Genomic DNA, 27,219 nt, shown 5'->3' with positions numbered 1-27,219 from the left:
CCTTTTGTTCTCCTTTCTTTTTTTATGTTAGGGTCTTTTCTCTTTGCCTGTGCCACTCTTGCAACCCAGATTTTACTTGTAGTACATTGCATGTATAGGGCATCTTCTTTGATGTGGACGTCATCTGCGTGGCTAACGGAATATTTAAAAAGTACTTCGAGGTGTAAAAGTAAGTATAAAAAAATATGTACATGCCAATCTTTGTGTACTTCTCTCGGGACAAAGATGCCATTATATTTCAGATGAAAGCTGCAGATTCTGTACAGAGAATTAATTTGTAAAAATCCAGATATACACTGTCTGAACTTTACTTAATGGCCTGTACTCCACACAGTATCTCCAGTGAGATTAATTATCTTCCCGTTTGAATGAAAAGACTCAGACTTCAGCTGGTTAATTATTCCCCAGTCTGATAGCCACAAAGCTTAGGTTACCATGGTGTTCCCCACTAGTCAAAATGAGACATCCTTTCAAACTGAAAGTTTGAATCACATGTTTACTAATTGCTTGTAAGCCAATATATGAACATTATCTAGATGGGTATTTTAAAGTTTCCAAGGATGTTATTCAAACTTTTTAAACGATCCATAAATATGGTGTTTTGTGTCAACAAATATTATTGTGGCTGCTATAAAAACTGAAAAATAGACAGGCAGGATGTCAGTGGCATAAATCACAAGACACTGAATTTAGAGGATGAAGTCTATTGTTTGGGAACGTTTAAGCACCACAGATTATGATTTTTAAAAAAAATCATGGTTTAGGTTGAAATATATTGAATACGAAACATCAGTCCTGTATGCTGAAAAATACAGTCAAAGGAATCCAGCAGGGCTGGACTGATAATCTGGAATACCAGGCATTTTCCCGGTTGGCTGACGCACTTCTGGGCCGATGGACCGCCCATAATAGCACTGACAGCAGCCCATTGGCTTATTTTAATTACTGAGATTTGACTGCCCAATCAAGTCTCTTAATGCAACTGGCCCCTCCCCTAACTTGTAGATAGGTTTAGTGCGGAGGAAGTTGTGAAAAGGTGGAGATGAAAACCTAAGAAGCTAAAAATAGATGCAACAAAATGTGTCAAGTTAACCAACATGTTAGCTGCTGTTAGCCGCTGCACCGTGAGCAGTAGAACCAGCAACAACTAGTAACCAGGCCTCACAGTCGCAGGAGGCTCCTGCTGCTAGCACCAGCTGTAGAGAAGGGAGGAAGATGAAATTAACGTAAACTGCAGGGACGTAATTCGGAAGAGAGAATGATTCAAGGACATTCAGGTAAAATGAAAGCCATTGCTAATAGTTAAAGTGTCGCTTTTAATTGTTGTCACATGTTGCAGTGCAGCTAAGAATAACCCACAACAACTGTACCAACCTAATTAAAACCGACTTCAATATCTATAATCAAACAAAAATGAAATCTGTACATAATTTCTTTCTTTGTTGTTTTTAATCATGATGGGCCGCCTGGGCAAAAATGCCAGAGCCCTAGTACCTGGTGTGCTAAAATGTATCCATGTGCACTAGTATGAGAGTAAGACTAGTCTCACAATTAAGACAAAAGAAAATACAAAAAATTAATTGCACACTGTGGTATTCCAGCTTTGCACCACAAAAAAAACAAACCCACCATCCCTTTTTAAAGAGCAGGTGTGCAACCTGTTGATTTTTCCTTTCTCTTTTGCTTGTTTTTAGCCCAGCACAGCCCCTTCTTGCAGTGTGTATCATAACTGTCAGTCGAGAACTCCTGGTTTACATTTATTTAACCACAATTGTAATAAATAAGGTGTCTACAAAGTTCCTTTGTTGTCTTTTTTCATATTATAGATGCTGCTTCACTTTCGTCACCATGGTAAATAATAGTGCATCTCGACCATGTTACAAAGATGGGACTGATACCTAAAAACATGCTATCTCTGTCATACCATCCACTGATAAATTCACAGCTTTCAACTCAAAGGTCGATTAAATACTGTTAAACTGAGCTAAATTGACATAATGGCCATAAAGCATGCTGGCAGGGTGCCATGCTTTCACAGAGTCACTTTTTGCCAATGATAATTTATTTTATTACAGGAAGATAAAATAAATGTCAGTAACAGAACCAGTTGCCCACCACTCTGGCCATTAAACAGGACTCCCTTTAATAGCTGGTAGGTCTGTGGTTGACCATCAGTAGACCTAATAAATGAAAATCACTGCATGGAGTATTATACATTTCTGCCCTGCAGACCAGTAATACAGCAGGAGTACAGGAAGTATTGACCATTGTAGCCGGTCACATTTAACAAAGATATGTCCATACGTTTTTGGACAATGACATTTTTTTTTTGAAATTTTTGCCTCTGCACTACCAAAAAGGTTTTTAAATTAAAAAAGATTTAACTGAAGTTCAGACTTTAAGGTTTAATTCAAAGTGTTGCATTAACTATTTAGGAATTAAAACTATTATTAGACATAAAAATGCTTTCAGAGACTCAAAAGGAAATATAATTATTGTTTTTAATACTTGAGACACAAATTGCCTTTGGGGTTGTGTCGGGAATGGCACCCAGCATAAAAATCTGCCACACCAAACATGCGGAACTGCCCACTGTGGTGATCCCCCAGGACAAGAGAGCAGCACAAAGTAGCTTTTTTCAAAAAACAAAAATATTTGAGTGAAATTCCCTTGCAGTCAATGACTGAACCCATGAGCATCCCCATATGTTGTGCTTCCTCCTTTACAACGCTCTGCCAGACCTTTACTGCAGCCGCCTTCATTTGCTTGCTCGATTGTGGGTTTCTCTGCATTTAGTTTTGTATTTAATAACTGAAAAGTTGCTCTATTGGGTTGAAACTGGGAGGCTAACCTGGCCATTGAAGAATATCCCAGTCAATCAGACAATATTTTTTACAGTCAGGGTAAAAATATTGTAAAGACACATCAGACCACATCAGTGTTTTTAGTTCTCATCGTAAAGTGCACAACAACATCACATGATATCAAACATTTCACCAGACAGTTCCTCCAATTGCTGTAGTCACATATAACATACAGCACATCTATGCTTTTTTACTTCCTGTTTTGCTCTCTCGAACGCGTCACATCTGCAAATTCTGCTCATACAGTCATCACAAACTGTTTTTGTCCCATCATTCAGTCCCATCAAAGTTTAAAGACCAAAGGCTATTTTCAGCTGTCTGACTTTGATCCACAACTAAGAGAATGAGCCAAATGATTTGGCTTCTTAACACTTCTTTCCAGTATGTGTGTCTTAGAATAAATTACTTTTTTACTGTTTCTTTTAAAGCCTTATGTAGTCTCCTAGCTACATCTCTGATGTCTTGGTACAGTATGTGCCAGTACATACTGTGAGATCCTCAGGCAGATGTCTTTTGTCTGTTCCAGGGTCGCAGCTGCAAACCCCCCTTGGCTCTGGAACAATCTGCCAGATTGGTGAGTCAGTATCATCTTTTAAGTCTGATTTTAAAACATACTTTTATGAAAGAACCTCCTGCTTTTACTTAAGCTTTCTTTATTTTCTTTAGGAATTTCTGTAACTTTTCTTATCAAATCATTTTTTGTGTACTTATAGCGTTTGACATTTTTGAATTTTTTATTATGTTGAAAAACTGTGAGTTTTTTGCCCTTAATAAAGATCATTTACTGATCATACGGTGTAAAAGCAGCAGATTTAACTCACTTTTACTGCAGCTGCTGCACCTGCTGTGATAGGATTTCATAAACATTCATCAATAACAGAATCAAACATTTAGTTGTTTCTACACAAGCCATGAATCTAAATCACCCTCATATGCAAACATACCATACATACATACAAGTGCGTAGTATGCAGAGGCCTAACAGATTGTGAAGGAGAGTGATAGCGAAATGTGTCACTCGTTGGAATTAAGTTGTCACAAAATCCTCACTAATGCAGTTCCAACTCGGATATGCCAGCGCAGCTGTTTGGGTGTTTTTATCACTATTAAACAGTGTGAGTACCTGCTTGTAGCCTACAAAGCTCTTTATCTTTGTGGCAGCTCATTTCAAAGGTCCTGCCAGCAGGACACAGACATTAAAGACAGATTGTTGCATAACCAATGTTTAAAATGTGATTATGACCAGATGTGCACTCAGATTGTATCTGAGGCGGAGGATTTTGTGATATCGCACAGATGCATGTTTTTAGAGCAAAGCTTTATGTCCTGCCTCTCGAAAACAATCAGTTCGTGCATTGTTAAATTTCTGCCATCTGGCAAAAAAAAAAAGAATAAATAAATAAATGTTGGGGTTTGAAAGAATTATCCAAATGTATATATATATATATATCTGTTGAAATTATGCTTGTGTGTTTGTAATGTAGGAAAATTGTTTTAAAAGGCACAACAACACAAAATCGTAATAGTAATTTGGATGCATTTTCAAAAAATACTAAACACAAATATGCATGTCCAAACACAGAAAGCTGTGCTGTGATTTAAAAGGTCTGATAGTGGCAGAGAACACAGGAGAATAGGATTTTATAAATTCTCCTGTTCTGGAGGCCTAGCACAAATCAATAACAAACGCGTCATACAAGTTCACAAACCTAAAAGACACGAACTATTCATGGTCAGTGTCAGCGTTACCAAACGTGTCTTTTTTAGGGTGTTTTTCTTAACTGCTGCCAGAACTGCTGTTGTAGCGCATAAAGGACAGACAGGACTATGGTCTTAGTATGTGGAGAGAGGCTTATTTGATATGAATACTGTGGTATATAAAGGCAGATACAGGAGTGTAATTACATCTAATGGCTGGAAATGCTCCTGTTCAAGACATCTTGGCGTGTAATGCCTGATTATGGGTGATCATTTTCTGCTTTTTGGTGAAAAAGCACAGCATCTAGGACCTGGGCTTTTTTGATGATAGTGGTTCAGAACAATGGGCTATTGAAATGTATTGTTACTATCCCAGCTTAAATGTCAGAGGATAAGGTTGGAAAGAAACTCCAAGGCACGATTTATACTAGCGTCTTCAACCAAAAGTAAGAGCAGCTGATATGATGCTGTGACCTGGAACTACCCTTGAGTAGCATTTTATCATGGACTCAACCTTATAGGTTCAAGGTTCAAGGTTCTTTATTTGTCACATGCATAGTTATACAAGTATAACACACAGTGAAATGTAGCCTGACACGCTCCTCGACATGTGCAAAAATTGGGGGGGGGTGTAGAGGAAGAACATTATATATATATATATATATATATACAGACATATAGTATATACACTGGGTGAATGTGCAGTAGTAGCAGTATACTTACTCTGGCTACAAACTCAGGAGTTTCACCTGCAAAGAAATGATTTATTCTCGTCATCTACTGTCCACATATGACATGAAATGCTAATGATATTTTAAAGGAGAACTGCCACACAAAAAATATCCCTTCAGTGGTTAAAAGTAGGATACACTAAAACAGAAAAATGCCAGGGTTTATTGAACTCTCCATCCATTTTCATCCGCTTATCCAATTCAGGTGCCCATCTCAGCTGTAGGACGAGAGGATAGGACGCTGCAAGGCTAACATAGAGAGAAAGACAACCTTTTATACTCACATTCACACCAATGCCATAACCTAAACCAATGCAAGTCTTTGTTTTTGATTATACAAAAACAGAGGAAAGCCCCGGCCAGATCACAAATTCAAACTCAGGACCTTCTTGCTGTAAGGCAACAGTGCTAACCGTGCTGCCTCATTGAAATATTAAGAACAAAAGCACACTCCCATATTCAGAGGTAGTGTGACAGAACATGCTGCAAGTAGACAGCATACATAAGTTATAACATTATAGCTAGAGATAAACATGGCCCTTTGCAACACCAAGGATCTTGGACCATATATATATATATATATATATGTGTGTGTGTGTGTGTGTGTGTGTGTGTGTGTATGTGTATATCTTTAAAGAGGAGTAAAGGTGCCCAGGTTCAGTGACTGCAAAACAAGCCCCCATCATCACCCCTCCACCTCCATACTTGACAGCTGCTGTGAGGTGTTTGTGCTCATATGCTGTGTTTGATTTATGGAACTGTATATTATTTTGGTCTCATCTACCTAAGAGACATTATTTAGTCAGATGCAACCCTTGCAAACAATGTTCCTGTAACAGCTGCCATAGGGCGAGGATGTTAGTAATAATAATTATAATGTCAGTAGACCACCCTCACTACAAAGAGGGCATGTGAAGGTACTCTGTGTGATAAATGAATTCATTTGTGGCTATGTGGCTAAAAAGATTATTCAATTAAAGTCAAGGAGAAATGTAACTATTTGTACAAGTCTCTCTTTGTAAGACTATGAAGTAATGCAAAACAGAAACCTAATGACAGACAGCTATCACTGAGGACCTGCTGAACCAGCTGCTGAGGTTCATGCTGCTGGTTTACGGTCAGTGTTTTTAATAATGAAGAGCAATCTCTCCATAAAGCTGTTCAGGACAAAAAAATTGTTTCTGCTTGTGAGTTTATATTGTTGCGTATAGTTCAAAGTTCGACTGAGGACAAGCCTGTTCTTCTAACACTGTACACACCAGTAAAGCTAATGGTCTTCTTTTATGTTTTTCATCATAGTCGACTGCATTTGATGAATTCTACATCAACTTATGAGCCATGCAGGAACACAGAAGAGAGAGGAGAGATTAAATAAATAATGGCATTTTGATCAGCCCGCCAGAAAGGCCAGACGTGAACAAAGAGGTTTGGAGAGCTAGATTTAAAAATTTGTGTCAGGGCTGATGGATATGTGGTCATCTTCTGCTTCCACAGTAGAGGAAGAGGCATGCTTATGCAGCCAAACCCCACATAGTCCAGCACCAAGCCAGCACCTCCTTGCTCTATTGCGCTAATCTGATTTGCTTTTAACACTGAAATTTGCCTTGAATAATTAAGGAAACTAAAATCTTATTCATACAGGAAAAGCTAAGCTTTGTGTGTTCTTTTAATCATTCAAATGATGGAGAGCAGATGGTATACATCAAGTGTGAGGACTTTCCGTGCAGCACTTTCATCTATCTATCTATCTATCTATCTATCTATCTATCTATCTATCTATCTATCTACCTACCTACCTACCTACCTACCTACCTACCTACCTACCTACCTACCTACCTACCTACAAACTGAAGCAAAAATCACATCCAGCTGCATATTTCGCATTAAAGGACAAGCTGCAGAGGCTCAATTTGAGCAGGTTGATGGATTTTTTTTTGGTTCAAATAAAGGCAAAAAAATTTGAAGGATTTTGTTTTGCTGAAGGCTGTTTTTAAAATGCAGTCCCGGATGTTTGTGTTATGCTTCGATCACCAGTTAAATTCGGAAGAGGCACCATACGATTTGTTCAAGGATATGCCTCAACCTTTTGTTTTGTTTTGTTTTTTGTTAAAACATTCAGTTAATAAAGTGTACACTGCTTATTTTTGAACTGATGTGAAGACATTTTAAAGAAAGAAAAAAGGAAGTCCAGTTCTTGGCTGCAAAGCAGATTATTGGGTGAATTAAAAAAATGTAAAAAGAGAGAAATTATTAATTATGTGCATCATAGTTTTCTTTTAACTATTTTTTTTACCACCAATTAATTGAATTTTTCCCTTTCATTCCTTAACATTCCTGCTTCTTTGTAGTTCTGTAATTAAATGAATTAATTTCACAATTTGCAGGTAAAGTTTTGATGCATTTGGCTCTATATATTCTGAGGCTTGGCAAATGGCAAATACCCTTTCACTACGTTTTCCTCCTTACAGTTTATTGATGAACTGTAAATTATTTTGCATAACTTGATGAAACTGAATTTCAGAATTCCAGACTATGAAGTAGGAAAAATGAAATCCTATATTCCAGGTTTATTAAATAACTGATCCAGAAACAGTCTGAATGATTTTAACATTGAACAGATTGAAGATCACATGTCCCTAAAAAAAGGAAAGAACTATGCAGCATGTAGTTTTTCAAGATACGTGAGTATTAAGTGCAGCGCTCCAACTCCAGTTAGGGAAATGCTTCTTTTTCCAAAACTGATACAAAAGCGGTTCAACCCTGGTTTCTGGTCTGTGATGACTGGCTCAACACCACCTATATAAACTCAGCTTTGGCCTGTAGATTATAAATTATAGATGAGGTTGAAAACAGAGTTTGGATTTTGAATTTTATTTAAACTCGTCTAGCAATACGAGATAGGACATTGCAAGTTTCCCACTCACTGAGCAGTAATATGTGTATACCATGTGACTTTGTCCTGCCATGTGATTGTGATTTAAGACATTATGTTTTTCTAAAGGGCATTTCCTATTGGCTTTTATGTGTCTCATCAAACAGGCTGAAGCAGAAGCAGGATACAGACACAGAGGAGCCTCTTTGAACGGCAGCATCGCCGCGCTTAAGACAACAAGCACTGCCTTAAATGCATCTCTCAGTGTCCTGTTATTTTCTGTGGGAAAGTCAGACTGGACCCAAGATGCTGCTTATCTGAGGTTTCAAATTTATTGGATTAGTCTGTTTTCTTACATATGACAATATGTAAGCCATAGCTTTTAGTTCTTTTGTTGCGCTGTAGCTGTTTGAATCCTTTTTTTTTCTGTGATGACAGCAGCTTCTTATCAATTTTCAATTTTTTACTTTGAATTCCTTCTCAATAACTGTATTAAAAATGTTGAAAGTATGGGGAAATCTTCTAAAATGACAGCTGTTTGCTCCACTTCGTGTTGTAGAGGTGGATTTTCTTCTCAGAGGAAATGTAAATGTTCAGATAGTTTATTTACTCTGGCAGCCTGGCGTACATCTCCTCCGTCTGGTGAATTGCGTTTGACTGTTTAAAAGGATGATTTGCGTGAAAGGGCTAAAATAATGGCATTATATTTTTAGATTCATCTCGTCCCGGCTTCGCTGTTTTTTTTCATCAACTTTCACAGCTTCTGTAATTTCAGTGCAATTTCAGGCTCTGATTGCTCTGTTGCTTGAATGCTAATCATTGCTAGTGTATAACTTCATTTCTTTTTGGCTCTTTATGCATTTAAGGAAATGTCATTTAATAAAGAAAATGAAAAAGTTCGAAGAGGTTTGTAAACAAATTGCACTCCTCAGAGATGCGCACACAACAACGACGCGGGGACGTCTGCTTCTGCAGGACCGTGTTTTACAAAACAACTCTTCAGAGCGCTGCACCCCAGCTGCCTATTTGATTTGATTTTTTTTTTTCATGAAAAAAAATGTTCTGTGCCTTTATGAGGACATCTTGGCTGACATTTGTCTGAGCGTAGGGTTTTTTTTTAAAAACATTTTATCAAAGGTTTCTATCAAATTTAATTGAAATATTTAGTAAATATGTGTTGTTAATACACCTTGACTCCTCAGAGCTGTTTTTGATGTTATAACAATCACATAAAAATAATTAAATTGAGCTCTCTCAAACAACTCCCTTGGAGCTTCAGCAAGTAATCACATACTGAACATATTTCTGCTAATGACAAAACCCACTGAAGCTTATTATGTGACCTTAGTACCTGTGCTATTGTCCGTGTCCTGTATTCAAGTATTTTGTGTGGCTAAAAGTGTGTGTGTCTGCCTGTGTGTGTGTGTATGTGCGTGTGTGTGTGTGTATTCTGTGCTCACAGTACTTATGGCTGCAGTATTTATATTTTTGTCCGCTAGGGGGCAGCAGAAATGACACACACTTATTGAGCAGCACTCAACTCCTTTAAGGTCTTTCAGTCTGATCCTTATGAGCAAAATTATAATTTTACTCTTTTACTTTTTAAATGTTTTTGCTTTATTTGAATGTGTTTATTGCCTAATAGACTTCCGAGAGATCTATCTGATTTTTTATCTCCTACATTTGACATTTGAAATCACTTTTTTTCATAATTAATTTGTTTCATTGTTTAAAATTCGCTTTAGAATTAAAAACTGTTTTTTTGTATCACATCAGAGATCACAATTCTTCTAATCTGTATAATTGAATGTGTTTGTGTAAAAAAAAAAAAATCACATTGAACACACTTTATTACTCCAGTGCGCCATTCTGACCCATAGCTATGGGGCTGATTACTGATAATAAGACCTATTCAGTGGACCAGTAACATTCAGTGCGAGCTCCAATCGAAGTATTTTCACAATCCCCTAACAACATTTTCACTCTTTAAAATTCAAGCTCACATAAAGCTCTTATTTTTTGTCTATGCTGAATTGCTCAGCTCTTTTTTTGAAAGCAGGGGTTTAAAGTGCTTACAAAATCTATGAATATTCAAATAAAAGTATGTTAATTCAACGTGTTTTATACAAAGAAAAAAATGTCATCTTTAAAATGGGATTAAATACTATTATTATAAAGTTATTCATAAATGATAATGTCACGGTGCCTCTCAAATGTTCAGTATCCATCAAATTAAAGATTCTCTGACTGTCAATGAAGCCTCTACAAAGCAAAAGTTCCCCAGTTTTTCCTGTGCAACAACACACTGACCTTCTCTGTCCTAAAATCAATTTACTCTAAATTACTTTTCTGTTCCTGTGTAATGGCTCGTGTCCATCTACTGTTGTGGCTTATACCTAAGTAATTGCTAAGTAGTTGTGAACGTAGTCTTTGCCCTTTATCTTTTAGTGAAGCAACATTTAGAAGAATAAAATTCCACATAGTGATATGTAAAAAGAAAGCTTTCAAGGGATGCGAGTATGACCTTACTATTTCCATAGGAATAAAGAGGCTAAGTGATAACTAAATGCACTTGATTAATTGATCCTCAGTAAGTGTGACCGTCTGTATAAAAGCAGATGTTTTGGCAGTTTGCTGGTCTGGAGAATTCAACATGTCTGTGAAGCACAATGGCACAATGTTCCCAGGAGTGGACGTCTTAGCGAATTCAACGCAAGGTCAATGTTCAATTTCAGAACTGAGAGAAACTGCAAAAAAACCCAAGAGCTACATCTCAGGTCTCAATTAGTCTGAAAAATGTGGGACAAACAAGACAAAAGTGGAAATGTTTGGCCATGATGCACACTGCACCAAACACAATGTATCAGCACAACCTCATACCAACTTTCAGTGTTCTGGGTTTGTTTGTAGCCTCGTGATCTGGACACCTTGCAGTTGACAATGAACTTCTCTGTATACCAGAGTATTTTAGAGTCAAATGTGAGCTGTCTGTCTGACAGACGCCAAAACTGAGTCAAATGATCCAGAGCAGAGCAGAAAATGTACAACAGAAGGGCTGGGTGTGTTGCAATGACCCAGCCAAAGTCCAGACCTCAATGTGATTGAAATGCTGCAGTGGGAGAGCTGTGTATGAATAAATGTGTTTAAATCTCATAGAACTGAAGCTACGTTATAAAGAAGAGTGAGCCTGAATTCCTCCACTGATAAAATCACACAGAAAAGGATTGCTTCCAGTTTTTGCTGCTAAAGGTGGTTCTACAAGCTACTGAATCGTGGGGAGTACTTAGTTTTTCACAGGGCTTCAAACATATCTATGAAAAGCTGTTTTTAAGATTGCATACATCACTTGTTCTTTTTAAAGTGAATATTTTTTGGCTTCACTGCTGTGTATTTTTTAAATGACACTGTCTTCATCTGAAAAGATGAACACACTTTTTAAAGCCAAGGACTTTTTAGTTCACTTATCTACTTTTTGCAAGCATCTTTTTTTCATTTTTCGCTGAGCAGTCAATGGCAGCTTAACCTCTGAGACCTACAGTTTTCAGAGACATGAGAGAACACTTTGCTTTCGAGATTGATTAATGAAGAGACAGAGTTTATTGTGTACATCAAAAACCAGATTTAATTCAAGTTATTCAAGAAAGGCAGAGGTTAGTACAAAAAAAAAATTCTACATCTCTGAGAATATTCATGAATATTCACTGAAATGCAACAGGCTTCTTTAAAGGTGACATGTTATGCTCATTTCCAGCACCCTCCTTTGAATTATGTCTACCGGTGGTTCTTTGCAAACACGATTCACAGTTCAAATATGTGTTTTACACTGGATCTTGGCTGCCCATTGCAAACAGAAGGTGTGAACAGCAGGTGGCTGAGGCTGCTGTGCTCACAGACAGAGATGAGTTAATAAACATATTTATGATATCAGATACAGAGGCAATGGTGGACTTGTTTAATATGAGCATTGTGTGAGTGCTCAGAATGGTGTAATAGGTCAGACTTAATTTTGCCATGTATATATATTTATAGCAGCGTTAATTGCTTTATTTTTAGTTTGTTTAATGTTCTTTTGTTGGACTGAAAAGATAATGCCTGATATTAGAAGTCGTGCTGTCAGAATCACTCTGGCCCATTATGACATGGATACAGGATGTCTGGCACCAGGATGTAGCACATTCATGTCCTGTGGGTTGTAGAATAGCTCCTCTTTGGATCCTGCTTGCTCTTGTGCATCCTGCAGCACAGTCTGATTAGTATTTGGGAAGTTTGGAGGCACTACATATTTGACTGGCTTGCAACAAAGTTTAGGTGGCTGATGTGAGTCAAGGGACCCAAAGTTTCCCAGCAAAACAAAGTGTACACCATACTGACTGTATGTGACCATCAAGGTAGAAAAACATTCATCATATCAAAAGTTAGCAGTCACTACTGTGTATTTACTCTGCAATAGAACCTGAAACAGTGATGCAAAATCAAACAATTATAAAAAAATTATTTTAAAACAACAACAACAACAACAACAACACCCATTACTGATAGACTTGCCCAGCAATAAAACTTGAAGTCCCTTTTTAGTGATGAGTGGATGAGGTGATGGCTTTCTTCTGTGGCGACTTCTTCAAGTCAAAGAAAATAGACTTTTAAAAAGAAATCTGCACATGCCCGGCTGTTCTTTATAGTCTGCAAGTTCAACTGATTCTGAGTAGAGAAAAACTAAGACATATCTAAGAGATCTTTGTACAGTTTTATGCATGCATGAAAAAGCTGGGAACAAGAAAGAAAAATAGCACTAATTTAACAGGTGTTTTTTCAGCGTATAGTGTTGTGTTTGTCATATCGGCACTAATAAATCAAAGAAAAGAAGTCTGCTTCTAAATCTCATGAACTGAACAAGAGAATCTCTCTTTAACAGGCATTACCGTGTACTGACAATAATAAGAAAATGTGCCTCATCCATCATTATCATCCTAAAACAAGCTTTTAGAGGCTGACCAGCAAAGAGACATGTAAAGGGAAAGATATCACTTATTGAGAAAATTTGTTAGTTTGTTGCTTGAGACTTAAGATGTAGACCTCAAGGGGATTTAAAAAAATTCTTATTCTTTACTAAACATTACAAACCAAAATTACTGATGAGACTAATATGCATGACTCTGGCTCATCCACCATGGTGGATTAGAACATCAGTTGCTTATCTGTGCCTATACCACAGTAGGACTAGGAGTAAGGGATATGATTATTATTAGTTAAATGAACAACATTTCTCTCAAACGTTAAATATGTTGGTTTGAAAACAGATCGTAGTTCTTTGCCCCTGTTGTCAGATCATCATGGAAAGGCTTCGAGAATAATGCCTTTATTACCAGTCTGATGTGATGGCATCTGGAGCTGGAGGTTTTTGAAGGCTCACCTTCCGGCCGCCACTGCCAAATTTTAGGTGTAGCTCTCGTGGACTCATTCTACAGTAACTGCATAAACACATGAGTCAGCTGTGTGCTTTTTCCTTTCTTCCACAGAGGAGGAATAACGGTCACAGTTTGGATGCTTGTGTTGCTTGCACTTCAGGTATGTCGCGCAAGTGGTGGATAACGTAGCATTGAGCTGCCCACCTCCAGCGGAGACGAGAAGAACAGGCTGAAGAGGTCTTCCCAGAGTACTTCTCTTTAAATCCACACTCACATTTTTTTTTTTTTTTTAAATCAAATACATCTTGTGATTTAATTGATACTCATTCAAGTGACAACTCTTGCCGGACTGGAGCTGGAAGGGATATTTTTCACACTCCCCAACTCCTGTAAGGAGACGCTGATGGAAGCTCGCCTTTAAAATACAACATCAGCTCAATGAAACATAATTCCATAAAAGGGTGCACTGTTAAATGTTGACTTTAGAAACATTTAATCTCACCTCAAGGTTCAATAAGTACAGAAGCTATTCTGGAGCAACAAAAGAAACACTTTTTTCCCTCATGTTTAGATTAAATTTGAGTTGGAAATGTTACTCTTCACCTTGAAAGCAGTAGTTTATTTGAACGACTAAGGTATCCATGAGAAGAAGAAGAAAAAACTAAGACCTTGTGGTGAGATCGGAATAAAAAAAAAGTTACATGAACTTATTTGCTCTTTGCTTCTTTGCAGAGGTCTCAAACCATGCTGAATTAGTACTAGTTCATTCCCAAAACTGTTGATTAGTCCTGACCTTAGTTTAGCTTAAACTTAGTGTCACTTCAAAGAAAATATTATTTCAGCACTAAAACCGCTGATATGTGATATCAGCATCTACAGCCTCACATTGATGCAACCATGCAGGTGATCACCTTTAAAAAGTCATTTCTCCTAACCACCCGATTGTCTCACAGGCTTCATAAAAGGCGTCCGCTGAATGAGAGGAAAAGAGAAGCACGGACTGATAAAAAAAAATGACAACATGAAGGCAAATAAACACAGCACAGTGCACAAAGATAGAAAATGTTTATGAAAACGATGCACAATACTGACATTCAGAGTTAATGCTGGCACCGTTGTGCACGTTACAGTTTGCTCGACTGTCAACTTGCTAAACAGAAGCAAGTCCAGTTAGTTTGCTTGTAAAATGTTCTTTGGTATTAAAAAACAAAACAAAACATGTTTTCCCACCTGCACAGCACGGAAAATAAGATCACACGATTCTGTAATTTAACACAAACTATAAGGCAGCAGAGAGCAAAACACAAACATAGTGTCATCAAATGCTTACGATAATGCCAGACGATTTTCAAATCCTTAAAAATTACTCTAAAGTGCTTCACGAGCATCAATAGATTGTCTAAATAGGAAGCAACTATGTGGCTTCTAGTCAGAGAGGTTTACAGTTGATTGTCCGACATCGTGCTTTCAGATTACAGCAAGAGCGGCAAGCACGTTCAAACGCATCACAGCGTGCTCACCGCTTCTATTGTTTACAGCAAAACGGAAAATCTCTCCGTTCCGGTGGAGCCACCCTGTGCTGCTGACCCTGTGTTTCCTGTTTTTCCTCAGTTAGACCAAATATTAACCTGTTTGGTTATTTTAAATTTAATTGCGGCTATAATTTTACCACATTTCTATATATTTTGTTCTGAGTGAACAGCAGATGGCAGCAAAGTTGAACTAAATACCTAAAAGTATTTAGGACAGTCCATAGTGTCAAATATCCTTTGGTGTTATCCAAAAAAAAAAAAAGTTGTTGAGAGTAAACGGAGAGTTTGTTTTATAAAATGATAGTAAAAAAACCTGCTTTCATGACTGTTAAAAGACATGCCTGCATACATATTAAAATGTCTTTAGTACATATGCATAGTCAAATGAAAGCCTGCCTTGCAGTCACTGTTAATATGAGAACAGGCTTTTGTCAAATGTGACAAATGTCTGCTGCTACATTGATATGGCAGTTCTCAAAGTTAAAGTGCATCAAGTTAGTCAGTCATAATCCCAGTTAACTGCAGGGCCAGTTTCACGAGGCAGTTTGTAAAAAGTTAGCCTAAAAGGCTCCAATGTTCTGATCATGGCTTGTTTGATTTACTTGCCTATTTACTCTTTAACCTATGTGTCCAATATATTATAACAGTTCACTCATCAAACCCACTGCAAAATTATTTGGTGCAGTTTTCCTTGCTTGACAAACTACCCCAAAGTAAACTACTAAAAGTAAACCAATTTTTTTTTTTGCATAAGTAGCCTACAGTGTGTCTTCTTTGGCTAGTGCACACCCAGCACACCCACACATCTAACATCTACCTACAGTGTCATCATAAAAAGTAAGTAAACATCAGGAAGGTGCTTGTGCACATGTACAAAATGATAACAGGTTGAGGACGCTGCAGCTAATGAACTCCTCGGCCTCTGGTTTAATGTTGAGGGTTAAATTTTTGCAGCTGAAAGTCTAGATTATCCTCTGCCCGATATGTTCCTGCAGCCAAAGCAGTAAAGGCTCTAAAGAGCTCGGCCCATCAGGCACAGCCTCTGTGTACAACTGCAGCAGTACTTCTTGTAAAACAAACAGCAGTGGCAAGCTCATGCTCAGTAGCTCATACAGCAACGTGTAGTCCTGTGCGTTGTCTCTCAGGTGGCCGGCAAAGGCCCGTGCTGCATGACACGCGCGCTGGGACAGATACCGGGGGGCGTTGCACACAGCACGAGTCACACTCAGTGGCCAGCTCAGCTGTTTCCTCATGAACGAGCTGAAGGTACCTGCTGCGGGTTCACTCTGCAGGTCTGCCGGACTGCTGGAGGGGGTGATATCTTCATCAGTAGGACGGTGCTCCTGAATGCTATCACGATTCTAAGAGAGAGGAGGTGATGGGAGGAGAAGTTAGACACCTTGCATCCATCATTGTCAGAGGAAGGTGGATAAATACGCACAGGTCTCACTGAGGGTAGAGAGAAAGTCCTCCGCATGCTCGTCCCATTGTTCCGCTGATCAAAATGCAGTTTGCAGTAGAGTTTCCCTGTAAGATCAAAGTGAAGGTCAAGATGAGCCATTTCAGTTATTTTGTGCCATGTAGGTAATATGTGGCTACGCCATTTGGAGAAGCATACCCTCTTCAGAGTGGAAAGCATGCGCTCCCTGTCGAAGAACAGAGCTGCAGGTCGAACAGCGGAAACACTCCCTGTGGAAGTAAAGCCCCTCGGTGCAGATCCTCTCCACCATATAAACACGCTTCTGACACGAGTGACACTTGTCACCCGACGGGGGAAACGCCCTTCGTACTGAGCCGCCCTGGGAAAACAGCAAAATCATACAAGTGAATTTTAGATCTGTCACTATAACTGACACACTGAGGCTGAGTCTCAGCTTCCTTTTCAATGATCCTGCCCTTATGTACTTACTTACTCATGTGTACCCACTGGTTGTAAACACAAATACTTGATTATAATTACCTACCAGGAGTTGTTCCTTTATACTCTACTAGTGTAACTCTTGCTATAATATTTGGCTGTTATAACGGCATCCAATTTACATATTTTTCTCTCTGGCCTGCAGCGCTCCTTTTCCACCTCCAGCAGTTTCTTCCCAAGCTACAATGAAATACGTAAATGGATTAATCCTGTACCTTTCAGTAGAAAAGTCGGAAAAGGTAGCGTCAACACACAACAGTGACTGTGCAGATGACCAATTTTAGCTTTTCCGTTGTTTACGTTCCCTTGTGCTAATTTGGATTGTAAAGTTGGGGCTGTTCTGACTTTCTAAACTGGACTTCCAACTTCCAACTATAAATGGTGCACACCATATTAACACTACAGGCCAGGAGTAAAACACATAAACTGGATATTTGGGGGGGTTGAAATGGGCTTTTTAAGTTGGAGACAGCTTTTTGGGGAAGGGTGGAGCAGAGAAACCCTAAGAGTGAAACCACAAGAGTACACACTTCTGTCCTCTGAGGACTGCCAGTAATTAAAAGCAAAGGGCAGAAACAGCAGTTCAAGCAAAGCTCTCATGCAAAGCACATGACAATAATAGAAATCTGAGGTTAAAGTACTTCTTTTTTTCTATTGAAACAAAGAATAAACACACTAGAAAACTAATGAACGATGGAGAGCACTGCAAACATGCCACAACTGTGTCCTAAAACACATGCAAATGAGGACACTTTGAGGGGCAGGGAGCACAGAGACACACAGGATAGTGTGGGATCACACATCAAGCTGGAGATATTCACCTTAAGTACATCAGAACCGTTTCCTGAGAACAACCCGCTAAGGTGGACGGCTTTTTCCTTTATACTCTTTGCATGAAACTCTCTAACCTGTTGTGTCTGAGCTTTTTTCTGCAGGATGGCAAAAGAAAAGTCATCAGTTCATCCAACAACCCTTTTTGTGTGCGCAGGCAAAATTAGGCAGACTAATAAATGCTTAATAAGCACTGCGCACGTAAGTGATGACAGACCTTTCTATCGTCTTCTCAACGAGAAGCAGGATTCGACAGCTAAGTGTCTATTGTCAAGAGGAGAACAAAGACGTCGCTGTTTGAAAAGCCGCCCTATTATATTAATTTCACACCTGAGTTGATGTAATTACTCAAACTGTACGGGAACAGAAAACCGGGATAGTCACACAGTCCTGGCAGAGAAATGAGAGACTAGTATATGAGTTCAGCCAAAGTCATGAATGAAAAGGATAATTACTCATTTTCAGATTAGATTAAAATAATGATGTAATTTATCTCAACATTAATAACACAGGCGTGGGTAAAATATCTGAAGCCAGCAGCTTAAAGGAACATTTTCACATAGTGGCTGACCTATATTTGAAAATACACATGTCCAAAGCAGTCAGATTGGACATTAAACAGTCTCTAATCAGTCAGTTCCATAGTATAAAATCTGTATGATGTCTGAACAAGAGGCGACACTTAAACCAATCAACATGTAAATAAGGAAAATGTCACACAGTTTCTGTGGCTGATTCTCTTGACATTAGTCAGAGTTTATGTGTTGAAATAGCATCATTGTTTTTACGATCTCAAAATCAGAGGCGTCAGTGGACCATTCATGTCAGTCTAGAGCTGGAGCCGGAAGGGGGTTAGCTTAGCTTAGCATAAACAGTGGAATGAGGAAAAAACATCTCGTGAATTCATATCCTGTTTATTTATTTATATCGCGCCAATTCACATCAGTCGGCTGTAGAATCTCACATTATTGGAGAAAATCCCAACAATCAAGCAACTCCTCTATGAGCAAGCACTTTGCAACAGTGGGAACAAAAACCTCCCACAGAACAGCTGTAAGTTCTAATATCTTCCTGACTCTTGCTAAAGAAATAAATCTGAGAGATTGTGTCTGTTGGCAGTCCAACAAAAAAACAAACTAACTAACTAACAAACTAAGTTGCATGCGCTCACTGTTTATGCTAAGCTAAGTTAGCGATCTTCTGACTCCAGTCATGGACAGATTTGAGAGTGGTAATAATTTGATAGCTAGTTAGCAACAGTCTGATAGCTCTAAAAAAAATATGGATTTCAAAACTTTTGTAAGGGATCATAAAAAAGACTAAATTAAAAGGCCAAAAACTTCCAACAACGCTAAATATAGATAAGCTAAGTTAGCAAAGGAGAAAAGTGCTCCTAATTTAAAACTAAGCAACATCTACAAAAAAAGGACACTTCACTCAGATTATAATAATTTACCAGTCTATTATTTCTTTCTGCCAGCACTTGAAATAGCTCAAAGTTATCTTTAATAAGCACATGCATTATTTTTCTTCCCATACTTAAAGGAAAGTGCATTCAAAACTAAAATATTCCTTTGCACTTTAATTTCTACACTAAATTATTTGATATTGGATTGATATGTCACTGATACTTTTGTAATGCAGAATGGAGTCGGTGCAGGAAATGGTAAATGGTCTGTATATGTATAGCGCTTAGCGGGAACCCATTTGCAGCTTGTGACTGCAGATTTGCGAATAATCAGTGTGTCTGTTTCAGTTTGTGCCAGGTCTGTAAGACTACTCTTGCAAATTTTTGTCAGGCTGGATAATAAAGGGGCTGACGTCACCATCAGACTGCATATTACACGAGCCTAAATGTATAATCAGTACATGATATATAATCAACATTCACTCCTTGTTGAGAAACGCAACAATCACAGTGATTTAGAAAGAGGACAGAATGAAAAAACAGACAGAAAACAGGAGTTAAAGAAATAAAAGAAGAGGCACTGTTCACCTCAGAGATGTGTTCGTCCACCTCCTTGAGACGATGGAGGACTCTTGTCATGAAATGGACTGCTGACTGACAGGAGGAAGGAGAAACAGGGGGCTCTGCACCCTCCAGCTGAGGCTTCGTCTCAGCATGCGCTAGATCGACATGTCTGAGCTTTACTACAGAAAATGGATGTGGGGGCTGAAGCTGGGGCTGGGGTTTGGGCAGAGTCTTTGGAGGCAGGCAGACTAACTGTTGTGCTGCTTTTCTGATACTGACTCCAAACTGAAAGGGACAATGAACATGTGAGCTCTTATAACTCATCACTAAGTAAACAAACAACGAATCCTTTGTTTTTTTGTGCATCCACTCAGCGATCAGATACTGTAAAAAGCCATACGGATGGTTTCAACCCATTAACTAAAAATAATCAGCCATTTTAAAGCACAGCACAAGTTTTCACATTGATTTCCTGCCCCCTTGGCAGACATTAGTCATGCTAGCACAGTATGAAAATCAGCCCGCATAGGTAATATATCAATATGGGCCTGTTTGCTTTATGTTTTCCCAGAGTTATGTAACCATCTCGTGGTCATGCATGTGTAAGAAGAACCTGTTTTTAAAGAAGATTTATTTGGGGGATGGTCAAGAATTGGAAAACCAGCCTGACATCTGAGACTGCAAGTCAGCAACCGAAGACTCAACGTGAATGAAAGAATTTATGACATTGCTGACTTTTGCTTTTTGCTGGTTTTCCAACAGCTCAGCTAATGAATGCAATGCTTTGACTTCAGCAGTGGCTGAATAGGACACAATGTTTTTTTTTTTATCTCATTGGCTACGACTATTCGCAAACATAATAAGCAGCCATCTTGGAACATAAGTAAATGTATGTGAAATTCCAAAAAATGTTCAAGTGACTTTAAAATTTTAAGTTTTTCTATCAAAGAGTTCTTGTTTGTCCACAAACTGCTTCATCCTGAGCCTGCTCAGTGACTATCTGTAATACAGGCGTGGATCTTATATTCATATAATGTGTGATTCTGAATATTTAAATATATATCAAATGTGAAAATTAAATAAAGCTTGAATTTAAAGCTAACTGCAAAGTAAGCATTGTTTACTTTATTTAAGTAACAAACAGATGTCTAATTGTGTATTTTAAATTTTGAGATTTCAGTTTTGTGCCAGCTTCACTGAGGGTGCGTGTGCAACATGTGATTGCAGTCAAGCATGAAGGCATTTAGCTGGTTTATGGAGTAAAATTAGGGACCGTGTCAGTCAGACCCAAAGAAAGCAAAACCACAAGTATGGCCTTTTAAAGATCCCTAAAAACCTCTATTTTGGAAGAATTCTGCTAGAGCCTTATACAATAGTGGCATCTGTTACTAAAATCCACTACATGAAGTACATATATGCTGTAATTTTATAGGTTTTAAACACTTTTTTCAGATGCATTTGGTTTGTCTAATTTGTGCAGTTCTGGACTACCTGTGTCACAGGAGAAGGTTTGGGTGGGACCGGAGGTCTGAGTTTAACAGGCAGACCGTCAGTGAGGTCGAGAGTACGGAGGAATGAGGACTCCTCCAAGTCTGACTGTGATTTTGCAGAGGGTTAGTAAAAAGAACAGAAACAGAAACATATGAGTAGATTAAATACCAGCAGCAAAATCAGACAAGAGAAGATTTTGAGGCACTAGCAAAAAGGAAAGTTTTGTCAGATTAAAACCACAAGCCACTGTCTGAATCGAGCTCATAACTGGGGAAATTTAAATCATATTTATGATCCATGAAATAAAAAGAAAAATTCTATGGCGATTTTACCATTTCTGACCTGTTGTTTAGATAAATGTAGTGCATACAGTACTTAGTACTCAGGAAATAAAATAAAATCTACATACGATTGTGAGACATATTGGTGTATAGTTTCTACCTGTGTTTTGCGGATGGTGTAGTTCGGTTTATTTTCAAACTTGGCCAACAACTGCGTAGCCATAGAGCGCACTTTATTTTCCTTTGGATCCGGCCTGTCTCGAACTGTGGAGCCATTACTGGCCAAGTTAGTGGCCTAAAGAGAGACAGACAAAACTTACTGCATAAAAAACCCCCGCAAAATGATCAACTATGCACTTGCAAATTATATGCTAACAAACCTCCTCCAAATAGAACTTCCGCCTTCTTTTGTAAATGGGGTCTGTACCGTCTAGCTTCTTCTCTTCCTAAAAACAAAGAGCAAGGAAAAAAATCGGAATATGTGACAGTCATGATTAATCAATAACAAGTGGGAATAAAGCAAACCGAAGGAACAAATAGAAAAACTTGCACTTCTGCGCAGAGTTACCTTTGGCACCCGTTTCCTGGTCAGTGCAAAATTGAGCACATTATTATTACTTTTGACTTCCTTCGACGGATAATCTTCATTGTTTTCATCCACTCCTCTGGAACCTGCAGAATAACACATGACTGCATTAACAGCTTCACATTTTTCAACCGTGAACAGCCAGTAACGTCACATTATTGTGAAATTCCCTTACAGATCACAGAATATGTAAGAGTGGTTTGGGACACCCCCTTTCATTTCCCTGAAACAGTGAAGCTGAAGTAAGAAGTTGGGGGTTAAATATTCCAAAAGAGTTAAGGCAGAAATTTTAAAAGCACTTCTGTTGAGACAGACAGCTGTATGCTGTTGAGAATCTCAGACTTGTGCAACCTCGCAGTGCTGGTGCAGATACACATTCCTCTCATACCATTACACTTGATTAACAGGATGGAACAACATGCGAAGTTTTTCACAGAAAATCCAAAGAAATGTAAGACCTTCAACACCGATGGAATTTGGTGTAAAAGATAAGGAATAAAAACAAAACAGAGGGAGAAATATTACGAATACCAGGCTTCAGTGGCTATAACTAACAACACAGAATAATAGAGCAGGGCACCTGATGCAGGTAGAGGCGTTCCGCGGAAGAGCTCGTAGAACTTGGACAGGTAGTTGATCATCTTGGTTTTATCCAGCTCCTCCTCTTTACTCAGCTCCTTCGCAGATGTGAATGGACGAATCCCAAATTCCCGCTCACTGATGTCAAATGCCAGCTGGAGGTTTGCAACGTGGTCCTCGTCGTTTAATGAGTCAAAATCTCTGATGGAGGCAAAAACAGTCACACTGAGTATTAAATAGTATAAATATATTATGTGTTTTTATTGTAATTTAACACATGTTGTCAGAGTTTTTTGACTGTTTTGCTTTTGTCTGGTACTGGTTTACATTTTCCCAAATCACTCCTCAACACACACATAAAAACTTGTTTTTAAAATATGGGTATTACGTTGACTTACAGTCAGTGGCCACTTCATTAGGTACATCTGTTTAACTGCTTGGTAATCAAGATAAGCAGCCAATCACACGACTAAATTTAGACACAGTCAAGATGACCTGATGAAGTTCTAACTAGGAATCATATTATGGACACAAGGTGATTTAAGTGACTTTAAATGTGGGATGATCTGAGTAATTTAGAAACCGTTTTGGGATTTTCCCAAAAAAAAAACAAACATCTCTATGGTTTACAGAGAATGGCCTGAAAAGAGAAAATTTGTGAAAATAACTTGTTGACACTGGAGGAAAATGGTCAGAATACTGATCTGAGCTAACAGAAGGCCAACAGTAACTCAAAATAAGCACTTGTTATAATAAAGGTATGCAGAAGAGCATCCCTGAATGCACATGAAGCAGATGACCACAATAGGTGCTTACTCCTGTCATCTAAGAACAGGAAACTGAGGCTCCAACTCACATGGGCTCACCAAAATATTATTATATTATTTAAGATGCACTGCGGACATGTATGGTGTGTAAGTGACATTCTTTAAGGGAACTGTACATTTCATGTGACTGACAATGACTACATGTGCAAAGGAATGACGTCACTCAGAAACACATTTTTATTTCCAACACAGCCAAAGAACCACTTTCCTCAAATGCAGGAGAAAATAGCAGCCAGTAGCCTCTAATGGGGGAAACGGCATCTTTATGTCGTCACCTAAGTGGACAGTGTGCAGACGACTTTAGAAGTAATGAAGTAATGTAAAGACAAGAGCGGTAACCTAGCAGCAGAGCACACAAACTCTGGCATTATTCGCTAAGTGCTCAGGCTCACTTTTTTCTGCCTTTCTCTTCTGTGAACCTGCTCTGTCTGCTGTCTGCTCTGCTGACAGTCATGCATATGGAAAAGAGGAAAGGGGAAAAATGCCAGTGGTTCCTGGAAACTTACAGGACCAGATGAAATTGTGGTGGCATGTGGCAAGGTATGAAGGCACTAATTAAGGGGTTAGAGGATAAAATTAGAGTTACTAAATCCATGCTGTGAGAAGCAGTCTGATCTGAAACGTGGCAAAGAATGAAAGTATGGCTTTTGTTCTTTGTTCTTGATTAGCTGTTTTTCTCCACAGCTCTGAATCGATAGAGAGAAAAACTTGGGTTTTTTTAGAATTAAATACAAGTCAATAGTAATTCTGTTGGACACACATTGCTATGCGTACTGGAGCAGCTAGTATTTATTTAATTTGGCTTGACATGTATGAAATTTACACAGCTGCACACTCCTGTGAGCACCCAGCTAGTTCGGGGACAGCTGTGCATGAAGTATTTTTACCCATCTATCAGCACAAGTTTTAAGGAAGTAGAGAGCAGATCAGATAAACACACATATAGATCAGTGCCCTTCATTGCATACCAAGCATATTTAGCATTCCATTGTACGATGTGAATTTCCTCACAACTAGTTGTTTTTGAAGAGCTAATGGAGTTCATCTTCTCAGGAAAACAGATAACGCTCATGTGAATACATGCATGCTACGACTATGTTAACACAACTGGTTTGGGATCAGTTTGTGGCTCTGCAGGTTGATATTATCTGACAGATGATACGTACATCAGCTGAGGCTTGAATCTGTGGATGAGGGCACAGAGGGCGATACCATTTTTCCAAGAAGACGTCAGGTCTGTGATTATCACATTCCTGTAGCCCTCCGTCTGCTTCTGGCACCAAGTGAGAAGCCTCGCTGGTCTGACCTCTGAGTCTGCCACAGAAGCACAAAAAAGACGATTTTTTAAAAATGATCAAATTCTTAAAAAGCAGTCAAAAGAAGGCAGGCTGTGTTAGAAGAAAGTTTCGGTGGTTATGATGTCAGATATGATGTCACGACGACAAACCAACAAATAGTGTGCTGTTACATAAAGTGGCAAGAAGATGTTTAGAGTGGGTGCTGGGGTTTGTACACAAACACAAACCTGTAGAAACAAGTACGAAACAAGAATGACTGACTAAAGTGGCTTTACTCAAACACACAGAGTAGTGCGAGAATAATCAGACTAAACAGAATATAACAGAATTCTGGCACCAATGTTCAAAATTTTGTCATTGATTTTTTTTTTAAATGTTTAAACGCAGGGTTGTTTTATGGACGTGACATTGAGTTTTGTTGATATTGGAGAGGGATGTACGTGTGTTTGACTGTTTCTTTCATAGCTCGGCAGCTCTTCTTTCAAAGTTTCCTCTCTTCAGTGAACCCACATGTAAAAACAAACCTCATATCGTGACTTATTCCCTAAACTGAAGTTAATTCTGGCGACTTACTACTTCTGTTAGAAGGGAAGGAACTGAATGGGGGAGATTTAGGCTACAATGATTGCATTAGGAGCCTTTGAAAGGAGAAGAAACCCTATTAGTTATAGTATTAGTGAATAACTGGAGATGACTCAGTGGCATTCAATTCCTTTAACCCTTACCACGTCTGGAGAGGTTGACAGGCCGTCGTATGGTAGCGGCACGCTCGAGAGAGCAGGGGTTAAGCTGTCCGCTAATGTACAAATGACGCACCTGAAACAGAAAGGCAAAGAAAGAGCTGTTGGAACTGAGATATTAGTATTAGTATTTAAATGATCCATTGACAGATTTGCTGACATCTCACCTGGTGAGGCCTGATGCAGGTAGAGTTGAGGTTGGGGTATCGAGTTGCTGGGTCTAGGGTGTACTGCTCAAAGTTTTTGGCAATGTTTTCAGGGGTTGTCTGTGGTAGTAGTCGGTAAATGCTCTCCCTGTACGAAGACAAGAGGCATTACTGCATCACTTTAATGCCAGTGTGTCAAACCTAAGGCCCGGGGGCAAGGATCAGTCCCCTTCAAGAAGGCCAACGGGACAGTTTTGGAAAATGTGAGGGAGGATATAAACTTTTAACTGTATTTTCATAAGTTTTATAGCTTTTCCTGCTGATAAAGACCGAAGTAAGTAAGTAATAGATAAACATTTAAATAACAACATTTTTCACTTGGTTCAAAAATAATTAACAGAAATATTCCATTTTATAATTACAGGAAACTCAACACAATGAGCTAGCAGAGTTTTTTCTGTAATGTTACACACAAATGAATAAATAAATAAATGAATAAATAAATAAATAAATAAATAACAATAATGCATTTTTTTCTTACAATTAAAAAGATTTATTATTATTAAGCCTAAAGCATTTCTTTATCATGTAGAAAAACTGACATGTACTGCTAAAGTTGCACTTCTTATATTAAAATATTAAATTAATTAAGTTAAATTAAATGTGTAGTTAAATTTCTTTACACTGAGAGAAAGGTGAGTTTCACTGCTCCGGCCCACTAAAGATCAAAGTGGGCTGTTCGTGGCCCACAACGTAAAATGAGTTTGACATGCTGATTATGTGAACAATGTGTTTGAGTAGCACAGATTTATAGGAGGCGCTCACTAATGCCCAACATAAAGTGTGGGTACCTCTCTGCCAGCACTTCGAGGACCGGCTGACCCTGCGCCCAGCTCTTTACCATCCAGGCCGTGTCGAAGGCAGCCAGGAAGCCTCTGGCGCAGCCTGTTCCCATTGGCCAGAAGGGCTACACAGCAACACACAACAAGTTTGCCAGTTATTGTTAGAGGCATCGTGCCGTGGCTTTTAGTCTGTTTGACATACTTCTTCTCTTGGTCATCGGGGGATATACAAAAAAAGGAGACAAGCTTTTTGGATTCCAGGATTGAAGAGGAGGTCGTAGAAGTTGAAATAATGGAAAAATAAAGTCATGCTTAAGCAAACTGCAAACATGAAGTGTTAGGGGGTGATTATGTTTTCTGAGTGCAGATTTCCTTTTACAGAGAGACTGCTTACACAATAAAAAATAAAAGTGATGGGAAACCAAAGAAATGAGAAAAATGTGGCTCAATTAGAGAAAAGTTTGGTCTTGTCTGGAATTTGGGATGTCTTTAGTATTTCTGTTGTTGTTATGTTTTACCCTGTCATGTCACATACCAAAGCATTGACTATCCAAGTTTGAATATCTTACACACTTTCCTAAAAAAAGCTCAGGTTGCCCATGTCTC

At 38.6% G+C, this 27,219-nt stretch overlaps 1 protein-coding gene and 1 long non-coding RNA gene across 10 annotated transcripts in view; one reads left to right on the top strand and one right to left on the bottom strand.

Moving 5' to 3' along the window:
* The first annotated feature begins 848 nt into the window (after positions 1-848).
* Positions 849-10,267, top strand: LOC120721620. Its single transcript, XR_005693210.1, has 3 exons — positions 849-1,277; positions 3,391-3,438; positions 8,333-10,267. It is a non-coding gene; the product is annotated as an uncharacterized LOC120721620 (long non-coding RNA).
* A 1,493-nt stretch (positions 10,268-11,760) lies between these two features.
* Positions 11,761-27,219, bottom strand: part of mical2a (microtubule associated monooxygenase, calponin and LIM domain containing 2a) — a 40,609-nt gene continuing 25,150 nt past the window's right edge. The window contains exons 8-23 of one of the 9 annotated variants that reach the window (XM_040012078.1): positions 26,623-26,738; positions 25,793-25,919; positions 25,611-25,701; positions 24,754-24,901; positions 22,762-22,961; positions 22,164-22,267; positions 21,976-22,041; positions 21,756-21,890; positions 21,315-21,419; positions 19,848-20,108; positions 17,842-17,949; positions 16,721-16,901; positions 16,544-16,629; positions 16,373-16,463; positions 14,482-14,542; positions 11,761-13,985 (exon numbers count right to left, since the gene is read on the bottom strand). In XM_040012078.1, the coding sequence (XP_039868012.1) occupies positions 14,484-14,542; positions 16,373-16,463; positions 16,544-16,629; positions 16,721-16,901; positions 17,842-17,949; positions 19,848-20,108; positions 21,315-21,419; positions 21,756-21,890; positions 21,976-22,041; positions 22,164-22,267; positions 22,762-22,961; positions 24,754-24,901; positions 25,611-25,701; positions 25,793-25,919; positions 26,623-26,738 (1,878 nt within the window). In that variant the 3' untranslated portion in view covers positions 11,761-13,985; positions 14,482-14,483. Of the gene's footprint in view, positions 14,543-14,613; positions 16,464-16,543; positions 16,630-16,720; positions 16,902-17,841; positions 17,950-19,847; positions 20,109-21,314; positions 21,420-21,755; positions 21,891-21,975; positions 22,042-22,163; positions 22,268-22,761; positions 22,962-24,753; positions 24,902-25,610; positions 25,702-25,792; positions 25,920-26,622; positions 26,739-27,219 lie in introns of those variants that run through there. The other 8 variants (XM_040012077.1, XM_040012079.1, XM_040012073.1 and 5 more) reach the window with 8 other exon arrangements.

The sequence above is a fragment of the Simochromis diagramma genome, unplaced genomic scaffold (genome assembly GCF_900408965.1).
Source record: "Simochromis diagramma unplaced genomic scaffold, fSimDia1.1 OVJJ01000603.1, whole genome shotgun sequence".
Taxonomy (NCBI): domain Eukaryota; kingdom Metazoa; phylum Chordata; class Actinopteri; order Cichliformes; family Cichlidae; genus Simochromis; species Simochromis diagramma.
Note: the sequence above shows the minus strand (reverse complement) of the source record. Positions and strands in the feature narration are given on the sequence as shown.